This window comes from Brienomyrus brachyistius, chromosome 4 (genome assembly GCF_023856365.1).
Source record: "Brienomyrus brachyistius isolate T26 chromosome 4, BBRACH_0.4, whole genome shotgun sequence".
Lineage (NCBI taxonomy): Eukaryota > Metazoa > Chordata > Actinopteri > Osteoglossiformes > Mormyridae > Brienomyrus > Brienomyrus brachyistius.
In genome coordinates this window covers 11,267,311-11,293,882 of record NC_064536.1, presented here as the reverse complement: position 1 = coordinate 11,293,882, position 26,572 = coordinate 11,267,311, and the positions used below count along the sequence as shown (strand labels likewise).

General features: G+C 41.2%; 1 protein-coding gene across 21 annotated transcripts in view; it reads right to left on the bottom strand.

Moving 5' to 3' along the window:
- The window catches only part of dtna (dystrobrevin, alpha), a 54,047-nt gene extending 41,935 nt beyond the window's left edge, over positions 1-12,112 (bottom strand). For 8 of the 21 annotated variants that reach the window (XM_049011382.1, XM_049011384.1, XM_049011386.1 and 5 more), the window contains exon 1: positions 11,903-12,109. In XM_049011382.1, coding sequence (XP_048867339.1) covers positions 11,903-11,970 — 68 coding nt within the window. In that variant the 5' untranslated portion in view covers positions 11,971-12,109. Of the gene's footprint in view, positions 1-11,902 lie in introns of all 21 variants that reach the window. The other 13 variants (XR_007397616.1, XR_007397617.1, XM_049011387.1 and 10 more) reach the window with 4 other exon arrangements.
- Positions 12,113-26,572: the final 14,460 nt, after the last annotated feature.

Here is a 26,572-nt window from a genome sequence, read left to right as displayed (position 1 = left end):
TCAGATACCATCAACATTATCAGCTTGATCTAGAGAGACCCCAGAGATCCAGGAGCGAAGTCTCCAATATAAATGAAAAATTAAAGACTACACAACTAGAATATATATTAATAAAATCAATAAAGACAGCTGTAATAAAGGCATAAATCATGGCACTGCGGAGACCATTTATCAACCATAAAACCTTAGTCTGGCAAGTAAATGGGATTAAGGTTTGATTTTGATTAAAAATAGATTTTCTCAAGATCAATAAATGAAATGAAATTGCATTTTATATGACGTAGCTGGTTAGAACCAAGATGGCGGCCCTTGCGCAATGAGGGGCTCTGCGTCTCTCCCTTTTTTGCTAATTAGTAGTAATCTGTTTACTATTTTCACTTTTTTTCCCCCTTGCTACAGCTATGTGTATATATTGTTTAGCAATCAAGAACTATTGGACATTCATTCTCTCTGCACAAATTACACTTTAGAAAGTCTTAAACTACTTATCAAGCTAGCTAGAACATCATGGTCTAGCAAACCGGCTTCCTCGACAGTGAGAGTCCAGTGGCATCAGTGACACAACCGTAAACAAAGGCGAGGGAAGCGAGGCTAAAGCTAACCCTGCACCAGCTACCCCTATACCAGCATATTCCTTGCCAACGTTCAGCCTGTGGCAAACAAACTGGATAAACTGCGGCTTCAGATCATCTCGCACAAATGGACTGCAGATTGGTAAATCATGGTTTTCACAGAAACATGCCTGAATAACTGTATCATGGACAGCATCATCGAGCCAGAGGGGCGCATTGCATTCAGGGCCAAAAGAACAATGGAGGACTCAGGTAAGACTGAAGCTGGCTGTCTGTCCATTTATGTAAATAATGCTTGGTGTATGGACACTGTCGTAATTGAGAGTTGTTGCTCTGTTAGTCTAGAATACCTGATGAGTAAGTCTAGGCCCTTTTCTTGCCAACAGAATTTACATTTACTGTTATCACTGGCATTTATGTACCTTTGGATGCTAACGCTAAGCTAGCAATGAAAGGACTGCATGCTGCTATTAGCTTTTTATTGTTGCGGGTAAGGGGGCGGCATGGTGGTGCAGTGGTTAGCCCTGTTGCCTCACACCTCTGGGACCCGGGTTCGAGTCTCCGCATGGGTCACATGTGTGTGGAGTTTGCATGTTCTCCCCATGTCGTCGTGGGGTTTCCTCCGGGTACTCCGGTTTCCCCCCACAGTCCAAAAACATGCTGAGGCTAATTGGAGTCGCTAAATTGCCCATAGGTGTGCATGTGTGAGTGAATGGTGTGTGAGTGTGCCCTGCGATGGGCTGGCCCCCCATCCTGGGTTGTTCCCTGCCTCGTGCCCATTGCTTCCGGGATAGGCTCCGGACCCACCGCGACCCAATAGGATAAGCGGTTTGGAAAATGAATGAATGAATGAATGTTGCGGGTAACTTCAATCGCTCCAACCGTAAAAATGTACTCCATAGTTCCATCAAAATGGATCCTGCACTACAAGAGGAGACAATATTTTGGACCATGTGTACATAAATATTGTTGAAAAGTCATTTTTCTTCCCCTCCTGGGACAAACCTTCAGTAAGGACTGTGAAAGTCTGGCCAGAAGAAGAAGACCCAGCACAACAGCTGCAGTTTCAGCATACTGATTGGAGCTCGTTTGCCACACATGCCACTTTGGACTCTCACTTGGAAACTTACACGTCTTCTCTTCTGGAATATATCAACGTGTGTCAACAACATTACAACCCGCAAAAAGATCAAGACCTTCCCTAGCCAGAAGTCTTGGGTGAACACGGAGGTCAGACTACTGCTGAGGGCGTGTGACACTCCAGATCTGCAGCTGCAGAGGCCTACAGTTTATCCAAGTCCAACCTGTAAAAGGGCATCGGGAGTGGCTAAACAAAAACAAACTCCGCCCCCAGATGCATGCGGCAAGGCATCCGGACCATCCCTGATTACAGAAGGGTGGGCACAACCCCCACAACCTTTGATGGCTCCCTTCCTGATGAGCTCAACAACTTCTATGCTCGTTTTGATCGGGGCAATAAAACACCAGGCATCAAAGCTGCCCTGCTCCCAGATGAGCAGCCCCTCAGACATTCCATCTCTGACGTTCAAGTCAATAGAGTGAATGTACGCAAAGCAGCTGTCTCTGATGGCATCCCCGGGCTGGACAACTGTGTAAGGTCTTTAATGACATCTCCAACCTGTCACTGGCCCTGTCACAGTGTTGTTCCGATGTGCTACAAAACCACATCCATTGTACCCGTGCCTCAGCTTTCTGCTCCAGGGTGCCTGAATGATGCTCACCCAGTAGCACTCACCCTCATCATCACCAAGTGCTTTGTAAGACTGGTTTTGACTCACCTCAAGTACAGTCGACCTTCTACACTAGTTCCCTACTAGTTTGCCTACCATCCAACAGGTCGACAGAGGATGCTGCATCCACAGCTCTTCCCCCTGCCCTGACCCACTTGGGCAAGAACAAATCCTATGTCAGAATGTTATTCGTTGATTTTAGCTCCACATTTAGTACTGCCATCCCCTTGGATCATATTAACAAACTCAAGGACTTGAGCATCAGCAGCTCCCTCTGCAATTGGACACATGACTTTCTGACCAACAGATCCCAGTCTTTTAAACAGCCTCACCGCACTCCGACCCTGAACACTGACATCCCATAGGACTATGTGCTCAGCTCACTTCGACACCCTTTTCACCTGTGACTGTGTTCCTGTACGTGGCTCAAATACCAAAATCAAATTTGCAGATGACAACACGGTGGTAGGACTGATGAGCATTGACGACGAAGCCGCCTACAGGGTGGAAGTCCAACATCTGGCAACATGGTGTACCAACAAATTACCTTGCCCTCAACACCAAGAAGATCAAAGAACTTATTGTGGATTACCAGAAGGACAAAAGCAGCAGACACGTAGCCATTCACATTGATGGTACTGAGCTAGAGCATGTGTCCAACTTTAAATTCCTTGGTGTCCACATCTCTGAGGATCGGACTTTGTGCCTTAATTCTTCCAGCCTGGTTAAAAAGGGGCAGCAGTGCCATAATTTTCTGAGGAAGTCCATCTGTCTCCTCAGATCCTGGTGAACTTCTCCAGATGCACTACTGATGGCATCCTGACCAAATGTATTATGGTATGAACTGGCAGCTGCTCCAGAGGTGACAGGAAGGATCTGCAACAGGTGGTGAAACCTGCCCAACACATCATCGCTGCCCTGCTACTGGCCATCGCTGTCATACACAATGTCTATGACGGGCCCGCTGTATTATGGGAGATCCCTCAACACCCCAACCACGGACTGTTTGCTCACCTCCCATCACAGGAGCCTGAAGTCTTGTACCAGCAGGCTCAGGACCAGCTTCTCCCACAACACTATCACCACGCCTAACTCTCAAACCCTGCACTACCTTTTTCCCCCCACCATGGATCTTACTATTTACACTGTTTACTTTTTCCACCTGATCTGTTTTGCACATAGTAATCATTTGCAACTGCTTGTACTTACAATATATAATGTATAAAATATTCTTTTAACCCAACTGGATTTAACTCACGCATGCCTTAAGCAGCTTATTTGTGAATACTGCCGAACAGTAGATTATTTTGATTTTCTGTATATGCTTCTTGTTGCAAAAATAAACAAAAACGCATATCATGCTATACACTCCTACATGTAAATATTGACTCAGCAACTCTTTTTTTCTATTTTGTACTATAATTATTTGTAAATGTTGCCTTGCCAGCCATTTTCTTCCAGTCTGTATATAATTTATGTTTATATAACCTTATATAATTTATTTACAATCCCTCTTGTAAATATTACCTCATAAGTACCTTGTACTTCTGGTTAGATGCAAAACTGCATTTTTGTACTTATGCAGCGACAATAAGGTTAACTCTTCATCAAGGTACTTTACAGTACAGAACCCCAACAAACAGGACAACTCAGGACCACGCTTCCCATAAGGCTACAGGAAGAACATCCCGCCCTATTAACCTATGATATGCGAGATGAACGTCACGGCAAACCTGAGGCCATCATGTGCTTTAGACGGAACTGTAGGCAACTGAACAATTCTGATAGGCTGAAACATGGGGCATTCTGCCGTATATTTGCTGGCTGGTTAAGTACACAGCATAGCCAAACATCCACCTAGAATCTTATGCCTTTTTAACCTGGCGCTAAGTCTGTTTGTCTACAAAACACCAATTTTCAATAACTGTTTTAAAAGTGAAATTATGTGTTAAGAATTCAGATCATTTACTTCTTTCCGCGGACATGTAGTCTGAAGACTTGGATTCGTCAGGCGGAAAAGAAAGGTTATGTTTTCTCAATTTACAGCCATCACTAATTTAGCAGTACAACTGTCAAAATAAAAATCCAATAAAATGTCTGGAAAGCTTAAGGGCCGAGGTGATTAAACCTGAATGTAGTTTAACATTTTAATATTAGCAGATTTTGCACTGCTGTTTTTTGAAGTGCAGTATTTGGTCAATAAATACTTTTGTAAAATAATGACAAAATCAGAAATGTTCATTAAGTGCAAATTTTAACAGTGTATGTTTTGAGTATGTTCGTAAAAAAATACATGCAATACAAGGCCCCAACTGAACATAAAATGAAGAGATATACTGAAAAGGCAGAACAATGTAATTCAATTTTTTTTGAATTGTACCACAAATAGGTCTCTTTGTGTCCATCTCACATGCCCAAAATGAAAAGCCACCTGTGACTGTTACTGCAGCATAGTGAGATGCCAAACAGATCCTCAAATCTAGACCCCTACCTCCTGTAATCCAGCGCTTCAGCAGAGGGTCAACAGGCCACCCAATCCCCACCACGCCTTCAAACACTGTTAAAGGGCACTCATATAATGGTCCGATGTTGGTACAGACAGCAGCCAATTATACCTGTGCTCACAAACAGCGCCCCCTAAGGGCATAATTCGAACATAATCTCTGGGTTTCCCAGCCGGCCTAAACCCTGGCATAACCAATTGGTTGCGGCCAATTAATCTCAGCATGTTGGACTGGAGTACCTGGTGTAAACCCCACTATGACAGAGATGGAGCCATGGTGGAGACTCGAACCAGGGTCCTAGCAGTGCGTGGCGACTGCACCACCATGTCGCAGCCCAGACAAACGTATTCCATCAAAAATATATGTGGCAACATTATGAACTAATACACAAGTAAAATCCTTTTGCCATCCATCAACATGGATAAAGGCAAAGAGCACTCAACTCAAAAACAGTTGTTGATCTGCGTAGATTGGGGAATGGTTACAAAAAAGGTAGTCAGTCGAAACTACCAACAAGCACAATCAAAGTCATTGTGCAGAAGTTGAATGGAACTGTTGAAAATTTGCCAGGAAGGGGACACATCGGCATGCTGCCCCCATGCACAGAGAGGAGTCTGCTAAAGGCAAAGAGGAGCCCAAAGATCACAGCTTCACAACAGCAGTGCACCAGAACATTTTAGCCCAAAATCTGCTTGCCTCCCAGAAGGCTGAAACTACGCCATGGCTGGTTCTTCCAACAAGACAATGAGCGGAAACGCACATTGAAAGCGACAAAGAAATGGGTACAGCGACACAGAATCGAGGTTCTGCAATGATTCATTCAATTTCTAGAATTGAAAATCTGTGCTCCAAACTGAAGAGGGCAGTTCACAAGGGAAAACCCAAGAAGCTCAATGTCTTGGACCACTCTTTCATGCAGAACATCTCCAAGATCCATATACAAGTGTAAATAGATGTTAATAAGAGGCCGTGTGCAATCATTTCCGCCAGGGGAAACTCCACCAATTACTGATATTTGGAGTGTCAATATATACATATATATATATATTTTTTATATAAAAAATTGAGTTACTAAAGGGAAACTTCATTTTGTTCCAAAAATCTGTTTGAAAGCAAAAAGCACGAAGCTCACCCATTTGTTTAACTCCAACAAATCACTTATTGCATGTGCCGTTCTTTTTATATGTGAGTTTTAGCTCATTTTCACGAAGGGTGCCAATAATTCTGGAGCTGACTGTATATCATCCCCCGCAAACGTGAAGACAATCCACATGGCTAATGAAGCCCAGAGCACAATACTGATACAGCGGACGACGGATAGAGCTACTTTTACTTTTAATACGAGGCATAAACAAGCGGTTATTCCGAGAGCAGGTGTATTCCCTGCATGGGTTCTCTGACTCAGCCCTCGGTTAAGCACGCACCACTAGAGGTACGAGACACAAGACGCAACACCCAGCCATTTCAGCACGCATTCAGACTGAAAGGCTGTTAATTCCACTGTGGATAACAGGTTTAAACAGCCTGGCTAGATAATAATCAGGCAGTTTTACACATATAACACAGATAAGATTGAAAGGTCAAAATAAGTACGTCTTTATAATACGTTTTTGCAGACACATATGACAAACAATAAACAGTAAATATTATCACAAAAAGCATCTTTTTGGTAATTTTAAAATTATTTCAGTATATTATACACATAATACATTATAGCATAAATGCATAAAACAAAAAACTGAAATAGAAATGTCATATGTAGCAAACACCACTGAAGAATCCTTGCTAATATTTAACAGCGCTAATAATATCTCTTTATACAGAATTTCACCGGTGTTTACGAAAACCTCAAAAGACATCTGTTTGGAACGTTGTGATTTGTTGAATGGGTTGTCAAAATATGGTGAAACAAAAATTTCTACACATTGTTACGGTGCAGAGTGTCCTATTGAACACAATCGTTTATTTTACCTACAATTTAAATGACTGCGAAAACACAAGAGCATTTAACTACCCTAACAAGCTCATGTTCTGGTCTCATTTACACAAGGTGTAAAAAAAGAAAAAAAAGAAAAAGAGCATTTGAAATACAATCTCCTTCACTGTATCCACTATAAGCTAAGTCAGTATGACCTTTTATTTAAAATAAAATAAGAAATTATAGCAGATGAAAGTACAAAGAGGTGCCTGATATAATTATAACTGGGAATAAATAGAGCCTGTTGAACTCATAACATTTATAAACCCCAGAACCACTGACTGATGACTCTTCAAATATATATTCCAAATATTTTCTGAAAAGTGCAGAATGCAGTGAGAAGTGTGAGACCTGGCCGAGAGTTCAGCCTCGTGTCGAGTGATATGAATGGGAGGGGATCCAGCAGTTATTACAGGGAATTTGCACACATCAGCAATAATACCAAACCTCAAAAGGCTCAGTCAGTCTCTTACTTACAAATCTATCTTTTCCTTCTTATGCTGTAAACAATAAAACTAAGTCTACAGGACATTTATAAGAGGAGACGTTGGTTTTTAACTTTTACACAACATACCAGCAGAATCTACCTGCAGACCTCATCACAATGGAAATAATCGTGGGGGTGACATCCGTTAACATACAGCGCTGTACATTTTCTGTTTGCTTCAGTTGAGTCAGCATTGAAAGAAGCTGCTTGTAGCAGTACTACCTGCATAATGTGTGTAATACTGTGATACCACGTCAAATTCAGAATACACTGCATAATAAGCAGTTCGGAGCTGATTCGGGCCCTGGGTAGAGAACTGAACCTGAAATGCCAAGCAAAATATCAAACTATTTCAACAGGTAAAACAACAAATATATCAAGACATAGAGATAAATATGCAAGAGAGAGAAAATACAGAGGGGAGGCAGGTATGCCCTTCCTAAGGTGAAAACGCTGTCATTTTTAGCAAACATACCTGCCAGTACTGAGGCAGCTGGAAAATATGGGAATAAGGGAAAAATACTGAGGTGGTTAGTGGATATGTCCAGCCAGTTAAAGGGAAAAATACTGAGGCAGTTATAGTGGATATATCCAGCCATTTAAAGGGAAATAAACCGAGGTAGTTAGTGGATATGTCCAGCCAGATAAAGGGAAATAAACCGAGGCAGTTAGTGGATATGTCCAGCCAGATAAAGGGAAATAAACCGAGGCAGTTAGTGGATATGTCCAGTCAGTTAAAGGGAAATAAACCGAGGCAGTTAGTGGATATGTCCAGCCAGATAAAGGGAAATAAACCGAGGCAGTTAGTGGATATGTCCAGCCAGATAAAGGAAAATAAACCGAGGCAGTTAGTGTGTATGTCCAGCCAGTTAAAGGGGAAAACACTGAGGCAGTTAGCGGATATGCCCAGCCTGTTAAATGGAAAATAAACCAAGGCAGTTAGTGGATATGTCCAGTTAGATAAAGGGAAATAAACCAAGGCAGTTAGTAGATATGTCCAGCCAGTTAAAGGGGAAAATATCAAGTTAGTGAATGTGTTGTGAGGTTATGAAACTATAAGTAAGCAACTTATGCAGCAACTGAAAATGTAAGTAAACATTAGAGTTAAGAAAAAAAATCATGTTAATAAACATATTGATTTGAATATGCTCACTCCCTGGAGTGGCTTGACTTTAATTACATTTATATCAGCAGTACATGAGCATCCAAACCCACGACCTCCAGGAACACCTTAATCTCTGGCAGTAGTTCGGGATGCTGTGACCGCAGCCATGACGATCAAGTCACATGTTCATCATTAAGGCTACAGACTACAGTGGAACGCTATGCACTTCCTGGAAACGCTCTTTCACGCTATGCCAAGGGAGTCTGAAGGAGAACCACATCACACGCGGACTCACTTCCTGCAAGCCTCTAGGAGGCGTGTCCAACTCACCGGCCAGTTGGAACCCAGGATCCCTCTGGCCAAAGGAAGACTTTAAAAATGACTACAATTTACTTTACCTCCTAGTTCTATAGGCTTGGGAGTGATATAATGCAGAAATGTAAATCCTTCTTCCTCACATTTGCAGCTGTATTCTTTTACCTTTGCATTCAATAGTATTTTTGAACAAATTCTGTTTTACCCCAATATGGGATTTTAGCAACAGTTACTTCTGCAAATTCTCAGCAAATAGACATTCTATAATTGGAAAGCCAAGACACACATAGCCATAATAAGCCCATGTTTGGTTTGGCTTTACCCTTATATGGAACAGAATTCTTTTTATTTTTAATGCTCTGTTTATCAAGAGTTTTGACCTAATTAAAGAATGCTGCATACTATTATATGTAAAACGTACATATAAGGAGTCCTTGTCCCAAATGGAATGCTATATTGCATCATCCTTAGCTGGCTTAAAAAAAAAAGTCATTGTGTGCCTGATTGTCGTACCAGTCTCTTCCTGGTTTGACCAAATGACAACCAATAACCAGTAATTAAGCCTGTGTAGAGGTGGTAATAGTGGGCAGAAGATAGTCATCGTACACACGTTCTCTGTAGCTTAGCTGAATGCCACACTGTGGGAATGGAGAGAGTGGCCCTCAATGGTTATCAGATCGTGTATTTTGGCAAAGGACACTTGGCACGGAATGGCTTAAAATGGGATTAAAGTCTTAGCGCCAGGGCCTTAAATCAAAGTTCTGAGGAACAAATAAGACATATCTGAAAGCAATACAACTACATGTCGCAAGTTAAGAACTATGGTATTTGACCAGTATTTTTTTTTTATTATCTGAAGTGACATGTCAGTTTTATCCATTTATACATCATGAAGATATTCTGGGGGGAAAACACTCATAGACGCCACTGAGATTTATTCATTACCGGCCCCAGAAATTCTGTGAGAAAGAGGTTATTCACACGAAACACCAATGAGCCCCATTTTTGTCTCCTGCGCTGTGAGATGCATCAAGAACATGCACGTATGATAATGGTGATATATAGGAGGATGCCAGTGCAGTTCACTGGCTGTTGAAAACCAACAGGTGAACCTGAAGTCAGTATGGAACTTCAAACCTCATCTTTCTCACCAGTGAAGGTCTGACGAAAAGCTAGGAGTTATGTATTCCAAAAGCTTCTATGTCACTGTAAAAAATATGGACTGGTTTAATTTCATTCTGAAATGTAACTTTTTCCATTGTGGAGAATGTACCTTGTTTCTCTATTTCGTCTACCTCCTTAATCCACTCCCCCCTCACCATGGTCCTACACATATGCCACCCCATTATAATCACTTATTTACTTTACAAACCCTCTGCCATAAAATGACAACACTGGCTACACTACACTCAGTGCTGGAGCCACGACTAGAAATTACAAAAGAGCTTTGAGCAGGTTTCAAAACATGCAGCAGCAGTCAGTAATAAAATAACCAAACTCTCCATTCTCCCATAAACAGGCAGGTTAATTTGCACGACATTCACAAGCAACCCAGTCTCCTTCATCATAATAACAAGATTATGGGTACAGCAGAGATGACAATAGCAGTCCTAAACTAAAATAAATGAATAACCCCATCACTGTTTTTTAATTGTCACTTTAATTAAAGTTACTGGAAATAATGTGTTTTTCGATATAATAAAGGGATTATGCACTCAGACCTGAACAAAGTCTGCAGCCAATTTGCAGTCAATCTGCTTATCGGTTTTGACTTTTATCCAAAATCATTAAAGCTAATCCAACAGTAACTTAAAGGTGACGTCGTTTTTTCCCTCCTCCAGACGTCCTGCCAATCGTAGCCACAGTTATTCACCAAACATCAGAAAGTCTGCATCATTCAATCGATTCTCTCACACGTCTCCACAAGCAACGTCCTCTTCCGCCAGATCCGTGCTAATAACAGCGACAGGAAATAAAATGGGCGACTGGCTGCATCCACAATTTTTATACATGATCAGACACATTTTTTTTAACACAAGATAGTAATTATTTATTTTACTCAGACGTGATTTGCGTGAATGCATATGAATATGCATACAAGTAGTCAAGCAAGAAAAAATTGTAATTATTTATAAAAATCCAGTTGGTCTTATCTTTATGTATGATCGTCATCATTGACCTAACAGCTTTTTTGCATATAGGTTATAAACACAGTTGCATCAGCAAAATCATATATTAAAGTAATGCATCATACATCCCTTATAATCTTATTTTCTAGTTTTAAAAGGAATCCTTAAAAGGTAAAATTACATGGCTTTTATTTTCTCCCTCACTGTGACAGTACATGCATTCATATTTGCAGTGTAATAAGTGTCACTTGCTCCCTTGAACAAGGGCTGTGCAACAGACCAGGAGAAGCAGCATCAAAAAAGGTCATACGAGAGCAGGAGCTGCATACTTTCATTATACACCTGTCACGTCACTTTAAACGGTTAACCTTGACAGTTAATAACTACATGCTGAAAGATAACAAAAAGTGGAGGGCGTATGTTAATGGGGGGATCTCTACTCTTAAAAGTGAATACAAAATGGAAGAAGTAGTGAAGCAGCCCCCAATGAAACCGCAGAAACACATGATACAGTATGCAAATATAGCATGTTCAATAATACTCTCCATTAACTATATATAGTGTACTTATCATACTGCTAAACATAGGACATTCCTACATTTGCTAAATATTTGCCATTTAAATAGTTGGATTTACACTGTCTAAGCTTAAACAGAAGCTATAAATTAACACCATTGCATAAACACATGAAGAGTCCATAATATCTGCTGTAAATATAATCATGTTATATTGTTCGAATTGATACAAAACTTAAACGCGAAACATGATCGGAAAATACAGAGGCAGGGAAAAAACCACGAGACTGAGCATAGTTAGGCAATAAAATCACGACTGAATCAGAACTGGAATCCATTTAGTTGGTATGCAGCACTAAAGTTTCCAGAAATTATTCAGAAGTGTTTAGACTTAGAGCTTGCTTATATTTTCAGTCTGTGAAACGAACACTCACCGCGCGACTCACCGTTATAATTGAACTTCACAAGGAAAATACATTTGAGCCTGAACCTAAGCTCGAATGATAACTGGCTATAACTCAAAACTAGCAGAAAACGTGAAGATACCTGTATTGCGACATAAGTAAGTTGATGTGCTTGTCCCCTATTCGCACATACCCTTGAGTGTGCACCATCCTCTCCACCCGCGCGGGTGTGCGTGTCCACTGCAGAAAGCCACCTGTTCTCTGCAGTGACAGTGGCTCGCGTAGACCCCTCTCCCTCAACACCGTACGCCGGCAGACATGAAATTGGAAACGGACTGGAGCTTCACTGCCTCTATCTTTAACCTGCTCCAAGCCCCCCTACATTCCTCCCCAGCCTCGTCGGTGCGGGCCAACCCAGGCCGCCCAATCAGAGCGCGGCTCGGCCCGCGAGCTCCCTGGCGGAGGCCCAGCGCCCTGCATACATCACACTGCCTGTCTGCCTCCAGCAGAGCCACAGAAAACAGGGCCCCTCCTCAAATCTATGCCGCAGACTCTTTAAATGAGAAAAACATTCATAATTAATTCAGCACCTCTTTTATCTTCTGAAATGCTTTATACTTAAAAGTAGGTCAGTCTAATTCATGCTTATCACATCGGTTTGTACACACACATCCTCTCATGCCCTCTCCATAGATCACATCCCGTCTGTGCAGTGTCCTGCTACTCTGCTTCACTGCACTGGTTACTTTCCTCACCCACACTGCGCATTCATCAGAACCAAATGCATTTTAAAACCTGAGCATTGATATGCACATGGTTTTTTTTTTTTATTAATGTTTTTTTAAAACATAAAACTCCCCCCAAATATAAACATACTTCCAGCAAGCTATGTGTGATGTAGAAAATTACTGAGAGTTTGTGGTATTGAGTTTTATTTATATTATACTCATTATTTTATAATCTCCATAATCATGTTACCCATCACAGCTTTGCTTAATTGAGTAAATTCTTCTTAACGATAATTTACTCTTGCTGCTCACTAGCAAGATGTATGTAGAAAGTTCACATTAGGACAGGTATAAACCTTCATATACAAGCGCCTTGTTATAGGAGCTCTACAGCAAATTGCTGATCACAGATCTAACCATCTGAGCTTGGTAGTTCAATGCATAGCCTCGTTATAATAATGTCTGAGAGAAAAATACTGTCATTCAGTGAGATTGAAGGAAGCTACGTCAGGGTGACACGTCTCAGAAGTCAACACTGCCCTGAGCAAATTCATTTACAGTTTAATCGAAACCTTGTCTTCAATTTTCATCGGCGTCAGTGTGAGACTACAGAGTGTCACACAGAGCCAAGTCCTGAAAAATGACTGCATAATAACTGCAAATGATTTCTGTACACTAACTGTGGTGCTCCATGGCTATATCCACGCTTTATTTACGGGGTGCGGAAATCACCTTTTCTTCACTCGCATTTCCGCTCCCTGTCCACAAAGGGTCAAAAGTGCTTCCGCCTCAAACGATCTCTTTATGACAGCCGTCATAAAGCTACTCATTAAACGATCGCCGTCGCCCGCATTTCTGCGTATATGACGTCACTGTTTGAGTCCACGCGCGCATGTGCTCCTCAGATGTGCGAGACGACGCAGCTACGAGTGAAAGCGTTTCGGCTCCATTTGCATAAGCAGGTTGCCGGAGCGCGGTGGCTCTGCGCATTGGCGGGGGTGGGAAGCTGGCTTCAGTCAGGACGCAGAGAGGGACACGGAACGGAGAGCTGGCAGTCAGGGAAGCAGCAAAGAGAGAACACTGACAGCCGCCGACCACCCACCGCTGTTATCTGCACAATCAAATGCTCTATTTCGGTCACCTTCCATGAGTAAAGTGCATGCCGTAAATAAGCAAAACCAACAACAATATACCAGACATACTGGACTGTCCTGAAATAGTCCGGACATTGATTGGTTGTCTGACACCAATCAAAACATACATGTAAATTTGTAAGGGACTGGTGCTGAAAGATTATGTAACACATCTGTTCTCCCTCTGGAGTCTGTGGCCTCTCAGCCACTTTTGATGTAGTCTGACATGCCTCGATATTCTTAAATATTTCACCTATCTAAAAATCATTTATCCCGAAGTCCTACAAATGCTTTTATCCAGCACAAACTCAGCACCAATAATATGAGACCATTTAGAATATCACTCTTCTATTTTTGTGTTTAAAAAAAACTTCAAACGTATGTTTTTCAAAAACCTATTTTCAGAGCACTGCATGCAAATACAGTATATTCTGTGAGTAAATTACGCATGTCAAAATGCTGACATATAAAACATTGAAGCCCCTCAAAATACTATCGTGAAACATCCATATGGCAACAAAATGCTTGGAACCCAATACCTCATAATCAGCACTTAAACTGTGTGACTGCTCACATACTCTGTGTTGATTACTGCATGGTTGTTGAACTTGGGATGCCAATGGGGACACCTAGAGGAACTACGGGGAAGTGCATATTCACGAAAAGATGATCACAGTCAGGGAAAAAAGGAAGAAAAGGAAGAAAAAAAACTAAAGTAAAATCTAATTTACATATCTTGTAACAGGGATAATTTTATCTTCAGTATGCATATGAATAACTAGGCATGACATACACACTCATTATTATCACATAATACGGAGCTCAATAGACACTGTACCCTATGCAGCTTAAGACACTAAGTATGAAATCTAAGCCTTTATTTATACTGGTGTCATTTTTCCTAGGCAGTCCGGAGTTGAAAGGTGCCTATTTCACAGATATGCTCACTTAATGTACAACTATTCATAGAATTACAACCAACTCATACTTAACATCTAAAACATTAATGAATTATCATCATATAATTAAATCCATCAGATAGACAGAGAAGATTGTAGGGCAAGTGAGATGCATGGATACGCACAAGCAAACCGTCATGGTAAAATCAGCGGCACTGACCTGACGGAGCTGAACTGCACGATCACTTCCCATTCCGAGCAATGTAACTATAATCACAAGCCCATAATTGGCTATTTTAGCACAGCCCTGGGACCAGAGATAACCACGGGCCACTGGGGAGGATGGAGTTTGACAGGTATAGTGACATAATGCTGATTTCTGGTGTTCTGCAAGGCTTCATGCAGGGCGATGCAGAAACAGAAATAGAAAGGTTAGGGCGCAGGGTAGCCTGGGAGAGTCCCTCAATCGCAGGAGAGTGTCGCTTTCTTAAAAAAAAGATAAAGAATACAAACAGTAAGGACCGCAACTGGCATACTGACATTAATGTAAATTATCAGACTACAGTGGCTACAATAATATTAAAAGATGCCACAGTGCACCTGATCTCCAAGCGGAGGGGGGCAGTTTAATTATACATTTGGCTTTCCATTTATAGGAGCATTATTTAATGACTCAAGTTCTTCACGTTGGAAATCTTCCATTGAATCCAGCCGAGAACCAAGGAAACGGGTTGTCCCTAGGAAGACTTTCAGGAAAGACTCGTCTTCAGTCCCCGTGCCAATGGTAAGTCACATGTTAACCTCCAAGAGGGATCAACATATGGAAAATCGCATCATATTGAATAACAAACTCCTGGTGCGCGACAAAACACCTACACAGCCCCTGGACCCCTTCCACTCTCTAGTTCAGTTCCTCCCACGGGTTCTGGACCAGCTGTCTCTTAAAATGGCCCAATGCTAATTACAGACAGCTGGTCACTGTTTAATCCCGAGACGACTGACGTGCGGCTGGCAGTGAAATGCAGGCCAGGTAAACCAAGGATTTACTAAGGTATACTAAGGCAGACTTAGTATACAAGGTATACTATACTAAGGTGTAACCCAAAAAATAAGGGCCAAAGCACAAAGTAAGTTCAGACACCAATCCAACGCAAAACAAATACCAAATCAGGGTCAAAAATAGGCAAGGGTTAAGAAACCAGCGGTAGTCACTTAGAAGCACATCAAGACTATATACAGACGCTCCTCTACATACGACTGTGATATGTTCCGAAAGGCTGTTCGTAACCTGAAATGTTCGTAAGTCGTTATTCAACATCATTGTAAGGGTATACGCAAGTACTAGGATGCTGGTAGTACGCACGCTACGCTGCTGCGCGGCGGGAGTAGCAGCTGGAAGTCGTACTACCTGGAACTGGCACGCAGAAGAAAAAAAAATTATGTGGCGGACAGGAAACGGGAGCCCAAGGAACATAATTTGGACTTACAGTCCTCTTGGTTCGTATGTCCGAAAGTTCGTAAGTTGAAAGTTCGTAAGTAGAGGAGCGTCTGTATTCACTCAATACTCAACAAAGACGATACTTCCTCATATTACCCTAAGCCCTGATCAGGAGATATGCAGGGAATGTTGACTAGAGGCTGGTACATACAGGGAGGCCCCCGTGTGGCTCTATGGGATAGGAAGTGTCTGTGATCAGAAGGTCGCCAGTTCAAATCCCGTGGTTAGAACTGCAATATCACCGCTGGGCCCTTGATCAAGTTCCTGAACACAAATTGCTCCAGGGCCTGGCTGTTACTCTAATATACGCTGCTTTGGATGAAAAAGCCTCTGCTAAATGCATTGTAAACGGCGTGATGCATTTGCAGTAAATGAAGATCAGGTCAAATTATCAAGGACACTGAGGTAAAAGGAATTAATTGGGGAAAGAAATTCTCTTGACTACTTTAAAAGCTTTAAAGACATGGATTCTTGAAACACCGAAATGCAGCTTTGTTCCTGAATTTGCCTGTTATGGTCACTTACGTCACCAGCTTCTTCATTCCTTCCGTAACATTGAATTCAACCAGCTTTTCATTTCTCTGACTCATTAGATTTAAGAGGATAATTCACAAACAAGGGCTTCAAAGTAATGACTGAATAAAGAGAAAATAACTTGCGTTTTATCTTTTTCCCTCGTTAAAATATTTAAAATACGGTGAATTAGACCCCTGTTACCTTACACTATTTCATGCTGTTAACCCGTTAATCTGTACACTGTGATTCTTCACTACTGGTGTACGATTTAATTCAGGGCTTTTCAAATCTGGACCTCCATTCTACCAGGTAGTTAATAATTACAGATTCTGATTGGCTGGAGGCTTCACACCTGTGAGCCAGGAAAATCAGGAATCACAGGAAGGTTGGAAAATCAGCATTGATTCGAATAGCCCTGATTTGACCCAGTTTACTAGACAAACCTTTGTGGGGAATTCAAAGTCTCAGAAACTAAAATTAAAAAAGGGTAGTGATGTTTTTTGCATATTTGTTGAAGAACCAAAATAAAATAACCAATAATCAAATTTATTTTGAACTGAAATAAAATGATACAGAAAAGTTCAAGTCAAATGTCTGTGGAGAACTACGTTCTTAGCACAACGGCGCTTGTTCGTTTAGAAAAAATTCGTTTTATTACATGTAGCACCAGTGGCTCACATTCTGGCCTGCAAGAAAGTCATTACTCAGTGAAGTATTTTCACGTACGTTATAATTAATCCTGACAAAAATCTCCAAACTCGGACACTCGTGTTTATTTTCACTTATTTTCTAAATCGGTAAAATTCAAATTGTTAATAAATTAACATATTAATTTCGACCTTTATCATGTACTTTAACTCCATAATTTAGATAGTAGTTTAAATATAAATACTTCAGGTATAAATAACTGCAATATTTAATCCATATTTAAACACTGAGCACAATTAAACAAAACATTTTAAAGTGATAGACTGATCTAGTAAATAAGTAAATAAAAAATGGCTATCATTCTATTATCCCGTGTCCCTGACCAGGATAATGAGTTAAACCCTGCTGAATGAGGTAACAGTGGATAGAATAGCTTGCGTTACACCTCTACACACAGTGATGTAAGCTGCATTGCATTCACTTCAGATGACCTACATAGATACCAACACCTGGAGTTCAACCCATTGCCACCTTAACAAGAAAAGGACCCGGCTACCTCACAGAGACGGGAAGTCCACAATAATGTCGAATCCACAGAGATCCTCCGTTTTACTGTATTAAAATTCCATAGAAAAATTCCCATAGTAGTACAGCACATCTTCAGGTATTCCACTGACATATTTCACTAAAGATCTTCTCCTGTTGGTTAAATATCAGGCAGCAGCTGCAGCAGCACCACCTAACCCATGAAGCAAGAGTGCTCCGACCGCGCAGGCCGCCAGTGTGGGGTCTAACTCCCACTGGCAGAACTGCTGTCCTGTGCGGGTTTGCCATCCTCTACTGAAGACACGCAGAAGCGGCCCTGAGGAGAGATTATCAACAGCCATTCTTCCCTATTTAGAGCAAAAAGAGAATTCTGGCCCAAATTATAGCTCTTGCCTCACTATAAAGCTGAAAGTAAATTTGTTGTGTCCTCAGAAGACTATAACTTTACTGTTTTATATGAAGAACTCATTTATGCGTAGTGCACATGACCTATAAACATCACCGGCTAAGAAGGTTCAGTGCATTGGCCCCTCTAGCGGAGCGCCGGAACATTCCACAGAGTCAGCCTTTTCTGTGGGGAGCTGCAGAATTTCACAGCGGGAGCTGAAGAGCGCACATAACATACAAACAAAAGAGCAGTTCTGCAGGCAAAGCAGAAATCCATAACGGTGTTAAAGCGCCGTTACAGAACGGTGGCTCTGGGAAAGCCTTACACGATATATTTTATTTTCTTACAGGGAAACATAGCTAAAATTAAACATGTTCTACACATTAGTCACTGCTTGCCGTTAGAAGCATAGCAGATGCCAGAAGCACGGCCACTTCCAAAGGCCTTAAAAGACGAAAAGCAGAGCGGACGGAGTGGGAGGGAGGTCGTAATTTCCCAGAAGTCAAAGCGTCATTAATGCAGTCACAAAATGAGCAGCTCTCAGAGGCCATTATTGCTGCCTGTTTGAGCTGGGCCAAGCCTGAGGTCTAAAAATAAACGCCTGAGCTTCTCATCTGCTGCAGGGCGAATGGAAAGTCCGAGCACCAGACAGGCAAAGGGCCTCGAGTACAGGCCTATTACAGCAACCTGGGCACGCCTTCACTTCACTGGCCGTTCGAAACATCAAGCCTTGATGCTTTTATCATATACAACATATGTGATTCATTCCACACGGGAGACAGTCGTTTAAAGCACAAGTTAAATCATTTCAGTTTACATCAAAGATATATTATCATTGCGTATTTTTATGGTATATAGAATCACTGAAAAGCTTACAAAGACAGTAAGTGTGAGTGCTAAGATGGGCAATTTCTTTAGTTAAGAGACGTGAATGGAAGCTGATCCTGCTTACAGTAAAGTTATGCTGTTCAAGAGTTTAGTAGCTAACCAAAGCTAGCTTTCTACCATGTACAACTGAAGGACACCATTTTAAACTGGGTCAAATCCCAAGAAATAAATTAACTGGCTCACCAGCAACACCAGGAAATCGTTGCTGGAATACATATAAACCAGAGGATTTATGCCCGATGCAGCATTAAACTCAAGCGACACCTGTACCTTTGCACAAGCTACAAGCCTCCGTTTAGCCTAAACATTCATCAAATATGTAAAAAAAAAAAAAAAAAAAAAAAAAAAAAAAAAAAAAAACCCAAACAAAAGAAATTATTTTTGATGTTTTCATGTTGCCCTGAAAATGAATATACTTAATCTAATTTAATATTACAAATCATTAACTGAAATGGTTACAGGAAGATGACGGTCTTGAGCTTTGAAAGCATTTCAACACTATTGCCAACTGGGGGGGAGAGGTTGCAGTCAACAGCATAGAATCATTTAAATCGCAGATGACAGAAGCATGTAAGTGCTCTTCAAAAAGGGATTTCCTTTGGGCCTGTAAACTGCGGAGCCAGAATTAATTTACGTTTCAAAGTTCACATAATGGCCTGTCGAGAAATGTAACACCTTGAGGGAAAAAACCTGAAATAAATAAATATTCATATATACTCTATATGATTATCTAACTAGATTACTAATATGACTGAATGTAGATCTAAAATGGTCCATTATAGACTCACTGATAAGGACAGGTGGTTAGAGAAGGAACAGATGGATGGGCTGTAATAAATTAATAAAGGGTAAAAACAATAAATAAAATAATGTTTTATCGCTTTATACTGTATATCTAAATGTGTTTGGGTGCATTTCCCGATAACAGTGACTCTTAGTGTCTTACGAAGTGTCTAGAGACATATTTTACGAATGGTATTTCTTTTCCTCTGTCTATTTCCTGAACAATCACCTAAGAGATTGCTTAAGGGAGAGCTTCTGAAGAGCGACCTTAATAGGCGCCGGAACAGCTGACTGGCTGACATCGATGGCTCGACAATTGATTATCCACTACATGCAGCAGCTGCTTGACCGCCACATGAGTGAAAGCGGTTTTCTTTATAATATTGCAGGAATGCTTCAAAATACAGCTTTAATCAGAACTGGGGAGAACCTAAAAATAAAATACAAAATAAATAAACTGAATCATCTAACCATAAATGTGTAATGAACCTGCAGTGTTGACTTATCCAACCCCATGAACCAAAGTTTTGATATACTGTGACTCTGATGCATTTAGAGAGGTGTGTGCATCCAGGGGCATCGGAATTCGGGAAAATGCCCCCACTCCAATATCAGCAGAACCAACCCCCCCTTCCCAATAAATAAATAAATATATAATCAGCACTGTGTTCCATATCTTTTCTCAAGAATCTGCGCGGTTACTGAGGCCAATTCGCTGCACATTCAGAGAGCAAGGACAAAACCTAACAAAGACTGTAGTCAGTTATTTTTCAGCTAAGTGATGTTTGGTTATTAAACTGTACCCTTAACGATGTTACTTACAATGAGCAGTATGAGCCGATAACAGTGATAAAAGACAGCTGGGAGGGGCTCAGACCAACCTTACGAAAGAATATCTTACGGAAGATATACTTAACTAAGAACATTTTGGGAAACACCATGGAGCGTTAAGAGACAACTTAAGATAGAACTTACGAATGACGTAGCGTTAAGAAGGTTTCAGGAAATGCAGCCAATATCTCTCCTAACAAATCAACAGTCACATTTTTAATATGTGCATATCTCTGGTATGTAATTGCCAGTATTTAACTTTCTCTGCCTTGTTATTTACTCATACTCACAGCATGTTATATGACCGTCTAATAAACAAATGAACATAGTCCACAGTTATTCTAGTTTATATATATACCTACCAGGCGAATCATACAGACACCCAAAGTACCATCATAAAACCTCTTAGTCTGAAGCATATTGAACTTCACAATGTAGAGTACATTTCTGGTTATTTTCATCCATCCATTTTCAGAAATCACTTATCTGAATAGCTCCATCCCTGGACGCACACACTATAAGACAAAGTAGGCCTTAGGCACAATGCCAGCACATCTCAGGACATCCACTTCCACAATAATTTACTCATATTTATAAACACAGAGTTTGATGCATGCCATGCTATGCTATTTAGAGTCACCTGAAAGGTATTTTCCGCACTTTAGGAAGAGCTTCAGAGCTAAACGTAGCCAAAAGTGAACCGCGTCAGTTACCATTAGCTGCAAGTATACATGTAAAAGTCATGTGCATGCTGATTCAGCTCACCTATACACTACTACTCCTCATCATCACCTAAGACCGAGTACTGGATTTCATAACCTGCAGTAACCATGCCTGTCCCCTTAAACCACGGTTCCCCAAGTCAGGTCCTGAATCCAACACGGATTGCAGATTTCCCTACTCAGACACATCTCAATCAGCTAATTAGCAGGTTTATTAGGCGTGTTTGAACAGGGTAATCTGCAAAATGTGCTGGATTCTGGCCCTCCAGGATCAGAATTGGGGATCCCTGCTGTAAATCATTCTATCTGATACCAGATTCCCGTTGTGTATTTTTTCCCCAATGCATAACTTCTTTTCAGTCCATCTCTGCTCCCATTCCCGAATACAGTGGCTGTTCCCTCCTCGCATCATGCCGCTGATATGTTCTTTATTTATCCAGCAAACCAGCATGGCTTATGTCATATAGCTCTGGATGAAGAGCTCTGAAAGGATTATCGTGCTTCATAATTAATAAGAGCAGTTTAGCTCGGTTTATGAAGCCCAGTTTTAAAAGACAGAAATAAAGAGCGATCTTCCTTGCCAAATCGGCATCAGCTTCCTTTGCTTGAACAGGGCGACTGGGCCTGTTGTGGCACTGGCAGTACCAGCCGATGACCTGCTCTTGACCTCACAGCTTGAGGCACATCCATTGCACTGGCACTGTCCCCCTGTAACATCAGCTGGCAGTGAGCGGGGGGTGACGACGTCTCGGCCGAAAGCCTGTGTGCTGTGGGTGGCGTGTCCTGTTTTTTCACATCTGTCTGCTTGGATGTAGGAAGCTAATCAGGTATCCATAGAGATTTCACTGTGTCCATAATCCGAGTTGTCACATCGCTGTAACAAGTACCCGCACTTACTTGTGAAACTGACCCAAATCTATTCCTCAGGCATAAAATGTTATTTTCCTCTAGACCAGTAGTTCTCAACCTTTTTTGCACCGTGACCCAATTTTTACCACGCCAGCTCAGTCGTGACCCTATATCAACTATAGGTTTAAATTAACGCTGTGATCAAGCGCGCAGCGCACTCTGCAATTTACGCTAATCGATGCCTATCGTACAAATCTGATTGGAGGTGCCAGTGAATTTTAGATTAAGCATCTGTGGTTTGGCTTCTTAGATAGCTAAAACTAGTGAACACTTAGCCAAAGCAGTTGCAGACCCAAGACCTGTTTATACAGGTTAATTATAGGATTGGAGGTGGGAAATCTGATCGTGGATCAGCATAGGAGGTTTTAAAATGCTTTCGTTTCTAACTCTGCAGCCTCACGACCGTTTCAGAACTTGCCGCTACCCACAGGTTGAGAATCGCTGCTCTAGACATCAAACTGAGGCTGGAGCTTCTCTTTTCATACAATTCATGTCAATTATTGTTATTTATCTATATTCTGAGAGTTTCGGATTATATCAAATATAATGTATAAAACATATGAGTATGTGTATGCTGTTCATGAATGTGTTTTTAAATTACAGCTATTTGTTAGGTCACTGTGCTTTAGTAATGCTAACAGACAGGAAGAAAATGTAATAATTAACTGGATAGCCCCCTTTCCTAGAGATGCTGTGCTTAAGGACTAGGGTTCGAGCCCCAGCTGGTGTGTGGATCAGCCGGGTAGAACGCCACGCCTGTGATCAGAAGGCAGGCGATTATACTCCTGTAGTGAGCAGAGTGATTTCACCATTAACGCCGACTGCTCCAGGAACTGGCCGACTGTTATCCCTGAAAACTGTACAGTACTTTTGGATTAAAATGTCTGCTGAGTTAATGTGAATGCAAAACAATAACTATTTTATAAACAAATTTGAGAACAAAGGGTTTTAATGAAATCATCTGCAGACGGCACTGGCATCACTGTTCTCGAAGACAGTGTTTCCCAACCCGGTTCCCAGGAACCCCCACATAGTCCATGTTTTTGCTCCCTTCCAGCTTCCGGTAAGGGAGCAAAAATGTGGTCTGTCTGGCAGGGAGCAAAATGTGTTCTGTCTGGGGGTCCCTGAGGACTGGGTTGGGAACCACTGCTGTAAGACATCAAGGACACAAGAGCTGTGCAACCGGCCTTTGATTCAATTCATTTTCTCTTCCTTTAAATTTATTTGCGAGAGAACTTTAACGATCCCGATTACCCAGCTAATTACTATATTAATTATTATTCTTTCCAGTAGACCTTTTGTTCACCTACTTCATACCACGCGAGTGCTCATTAAGTGATTAATCTCTGGACCACATTCTTAAATATAATTCATAAAAATACCGTAATTCAATGATTTATTATTAATGGATCGATTTAATGTGCAATATGGAATATCAATTACACAATTATTGCTATAATATAATGTAATATTAGGGAAACAAATAGATCACAGTCTTTTCACAAATGTGGAATAATCATATATATAATAGTCATCAGACTCGTATTTAACACCACAGTTATTTCAGGCAGGATATGATTTACAGGACACAGGAATATGAAATAGTATTAAGTGTTCATACTGTAGGCTTAGTACAGGCTACTTCACCGTCCCGGATTACGCACTTTCCACTTAAATAGATCCAGTTTCAGGTCAAGGTCATATCTTCATGGCGACACTCCATTCATTTCTATGGGAAAGCCGCTAATGCTAACTATGACGACCTTAAGCCCTAACCAGCGCTAACCTTAATCACAAGTAACCAAAGAACATATTACACATTGTATTAATAGAATTTCATAAAACCGAGTATCCTTTTGTGGGGACTGAAAAAAAACGGCCCTCACAACTTCAAAATAACAGGTTTGTAGTCACATTGTGGGGACATTTGATCCCCACAATGTAATACATGCATGCCCCCCCCCTCCACACACACAATCCCACAGAAAACCATTAGAAATCCACTGAAACAAAATGAAAATCTCTACAGCAGCCTCACACATGCAGCAGTAAACATCGCAGATTCCAGTCCCCCATTCCTCAGTTGTTCAGAAAGCATTAAGTCACCAAGTATTACCATGGAAAAACTAGCACATAGTGACACAATAAAACGGTTGGATGCCAAGTCACTCTGCAGGACGACACGGGAGCATTTGTACTGCGGGGAAACACCTGTTCATCTGCTAGCCGGCCTACAGTATCGCGTCCGTGGATCGCAGTGGAGATCTTGCCAAATGTTGTTTCACTCTCCGAATCCCAATAATCCAACATCGAGCCCTGACCACATTTTTAAATGTGCATTTCAGCATCTTCAACAACATCAAAATGTAATCCTTTAAACTGCAGAGACGGATATCTGCATACCATTTATTTATTCACCATTTATTTTATTATAAAGAGATTACAGTACAGCACAGTAGTGCAGTAATCTACATAGTAATCCGTGTAACTGAATAATGGTTAGATAGTGGTTATAATACGTTATATTACTTCACAACCCCTTTGAGTCTCTTAGCCATTTTTGAGGCAGTCTGATATGCCTTGATATTTTTAAATATTTCCCCTATCCAAAATGCTACAAATGTTTTTATTCAGCACAAACTCAGCGCCAATAATCTGAGACTATGTCATCTATTTTCCCTCGTGCAGGGAAGCTGGTTTGGGAAGCTGGAAATGGCACCTCCTTACTGGGACTGCCTCTGAACCCTAGCAATCAGGCAATTGTTTAGCATCCAAATGGAAATACGTGCTCTTGATTTATTTATAAAAAGTAACAGTGAGGTTATACAGCCCGCCTTTGGCCATTTTTTTTTTTTAAACTCCAAAAGTTCTCCTTTGTAATAAGTAAAAGGCTGCAAATAAAACATACAAGTTCCACTTCATGTCACGCAAGCTACTTTTAATATTATTGTTCGGATTTGTGCAAATGAGTATTTTATTTTTCATGAGTCTGTGACTAAATCTCTTATGTAGCATTCTAAGATCCCCTTCTCTCTCTGCAGGAGACCTAATGAACACAGACTGATTTCCTGCAACTGCCACTGGGGGGGGAGATCCTCAGGAAGTCTTTATCATCAAGCCGTTTGTCTTTTGAGTGCGTAAGTACTCATTGTCTGCTTTCCATTTTAGATAATCTACACACATTCACCGCTTTGTTGGGCAACAATGCCGGATATGCGACAGTTCAGGCATCTTTCAGAATCCCAAGTACCAGCAGGGCCCTGGATGTCATTAGACTCCGTTGAGGGTCACAGCGGGACTCACCGCCAGTCGCAGTTAAGTCACTGGTTCTTTCCGGGAAAAGCTCTCCTGCATCAAACACAACGCGAGATCCAAATCTCACGCCGCTTGGGGGCATTGACTTTTGAACCGTGGACACAGCAAACCGCCGATAACGCTGTCTGTATTTTTTATTTTTTTTTAAAGCGGTCAACAAATGCAGACCGAGAGCAACCATCTGATTCGCGGCTCAAACATAACAGGACGGCTCATTCCGGCCTGGTGCAGCCGGCTCTTCTCACCGGCTGCTTCTGACCTGCATCCGATTAGGACAGCTCAGCAGTAGGGTCATTATTGTTAACCGGCCCCACTCAGCCCTACCTGGCATGCTGCACTGCCCCTACTGGTTTAATAAAGAACCATCTGACACAGTGTAAAAATGCCATTGTCCTTTTCCTGAACCTATCAAACTGCAATTGCTTTAAATCTGATGAAGGCTATGATCCCATTCTTGTGCATGCCATATAGTCCTTATATTACGTTGTCTTCATAGAAGTTCCCATTTTTAATGTTTTCTTTGGCCAGGACCATTCAAGTTGCAAATACTTTGGTTTTTTCGTTTTTTTTTTTTTTTATTGAGAAATTAACCGAGAAATATTCAAGCCTGTTCCTGTACCATGACTGAAATCCTGCCATTTGAGGTTATCTGAACGGCTGTTCATGGCAATACAAATTTAAGCTACAGAAATAATTTCACGTTGATATTTTTCAATTCTCAACTGCGCTCAAGTACAAATCAGACATTTCAAAGGAATGGAATTTTAGAATGAATTATGAGAAAACCCAATGGTACGTTTAAGAAAATTACTTAAGCTACATGTCCGGTTGTGTCAAACCTTAAAAATAAAGAAGGCAGTGACAAGTAATTTTATTACATTAGACGCAATCCTCATCAATAATATGGGATCCTGTATATAACCAGGCATTGACATAACTGGTATGCAAGTAGGCATTCACCTTTATATAAGCGATACGTGCAACAATCGATTGTTTGTAAAAGCGCAA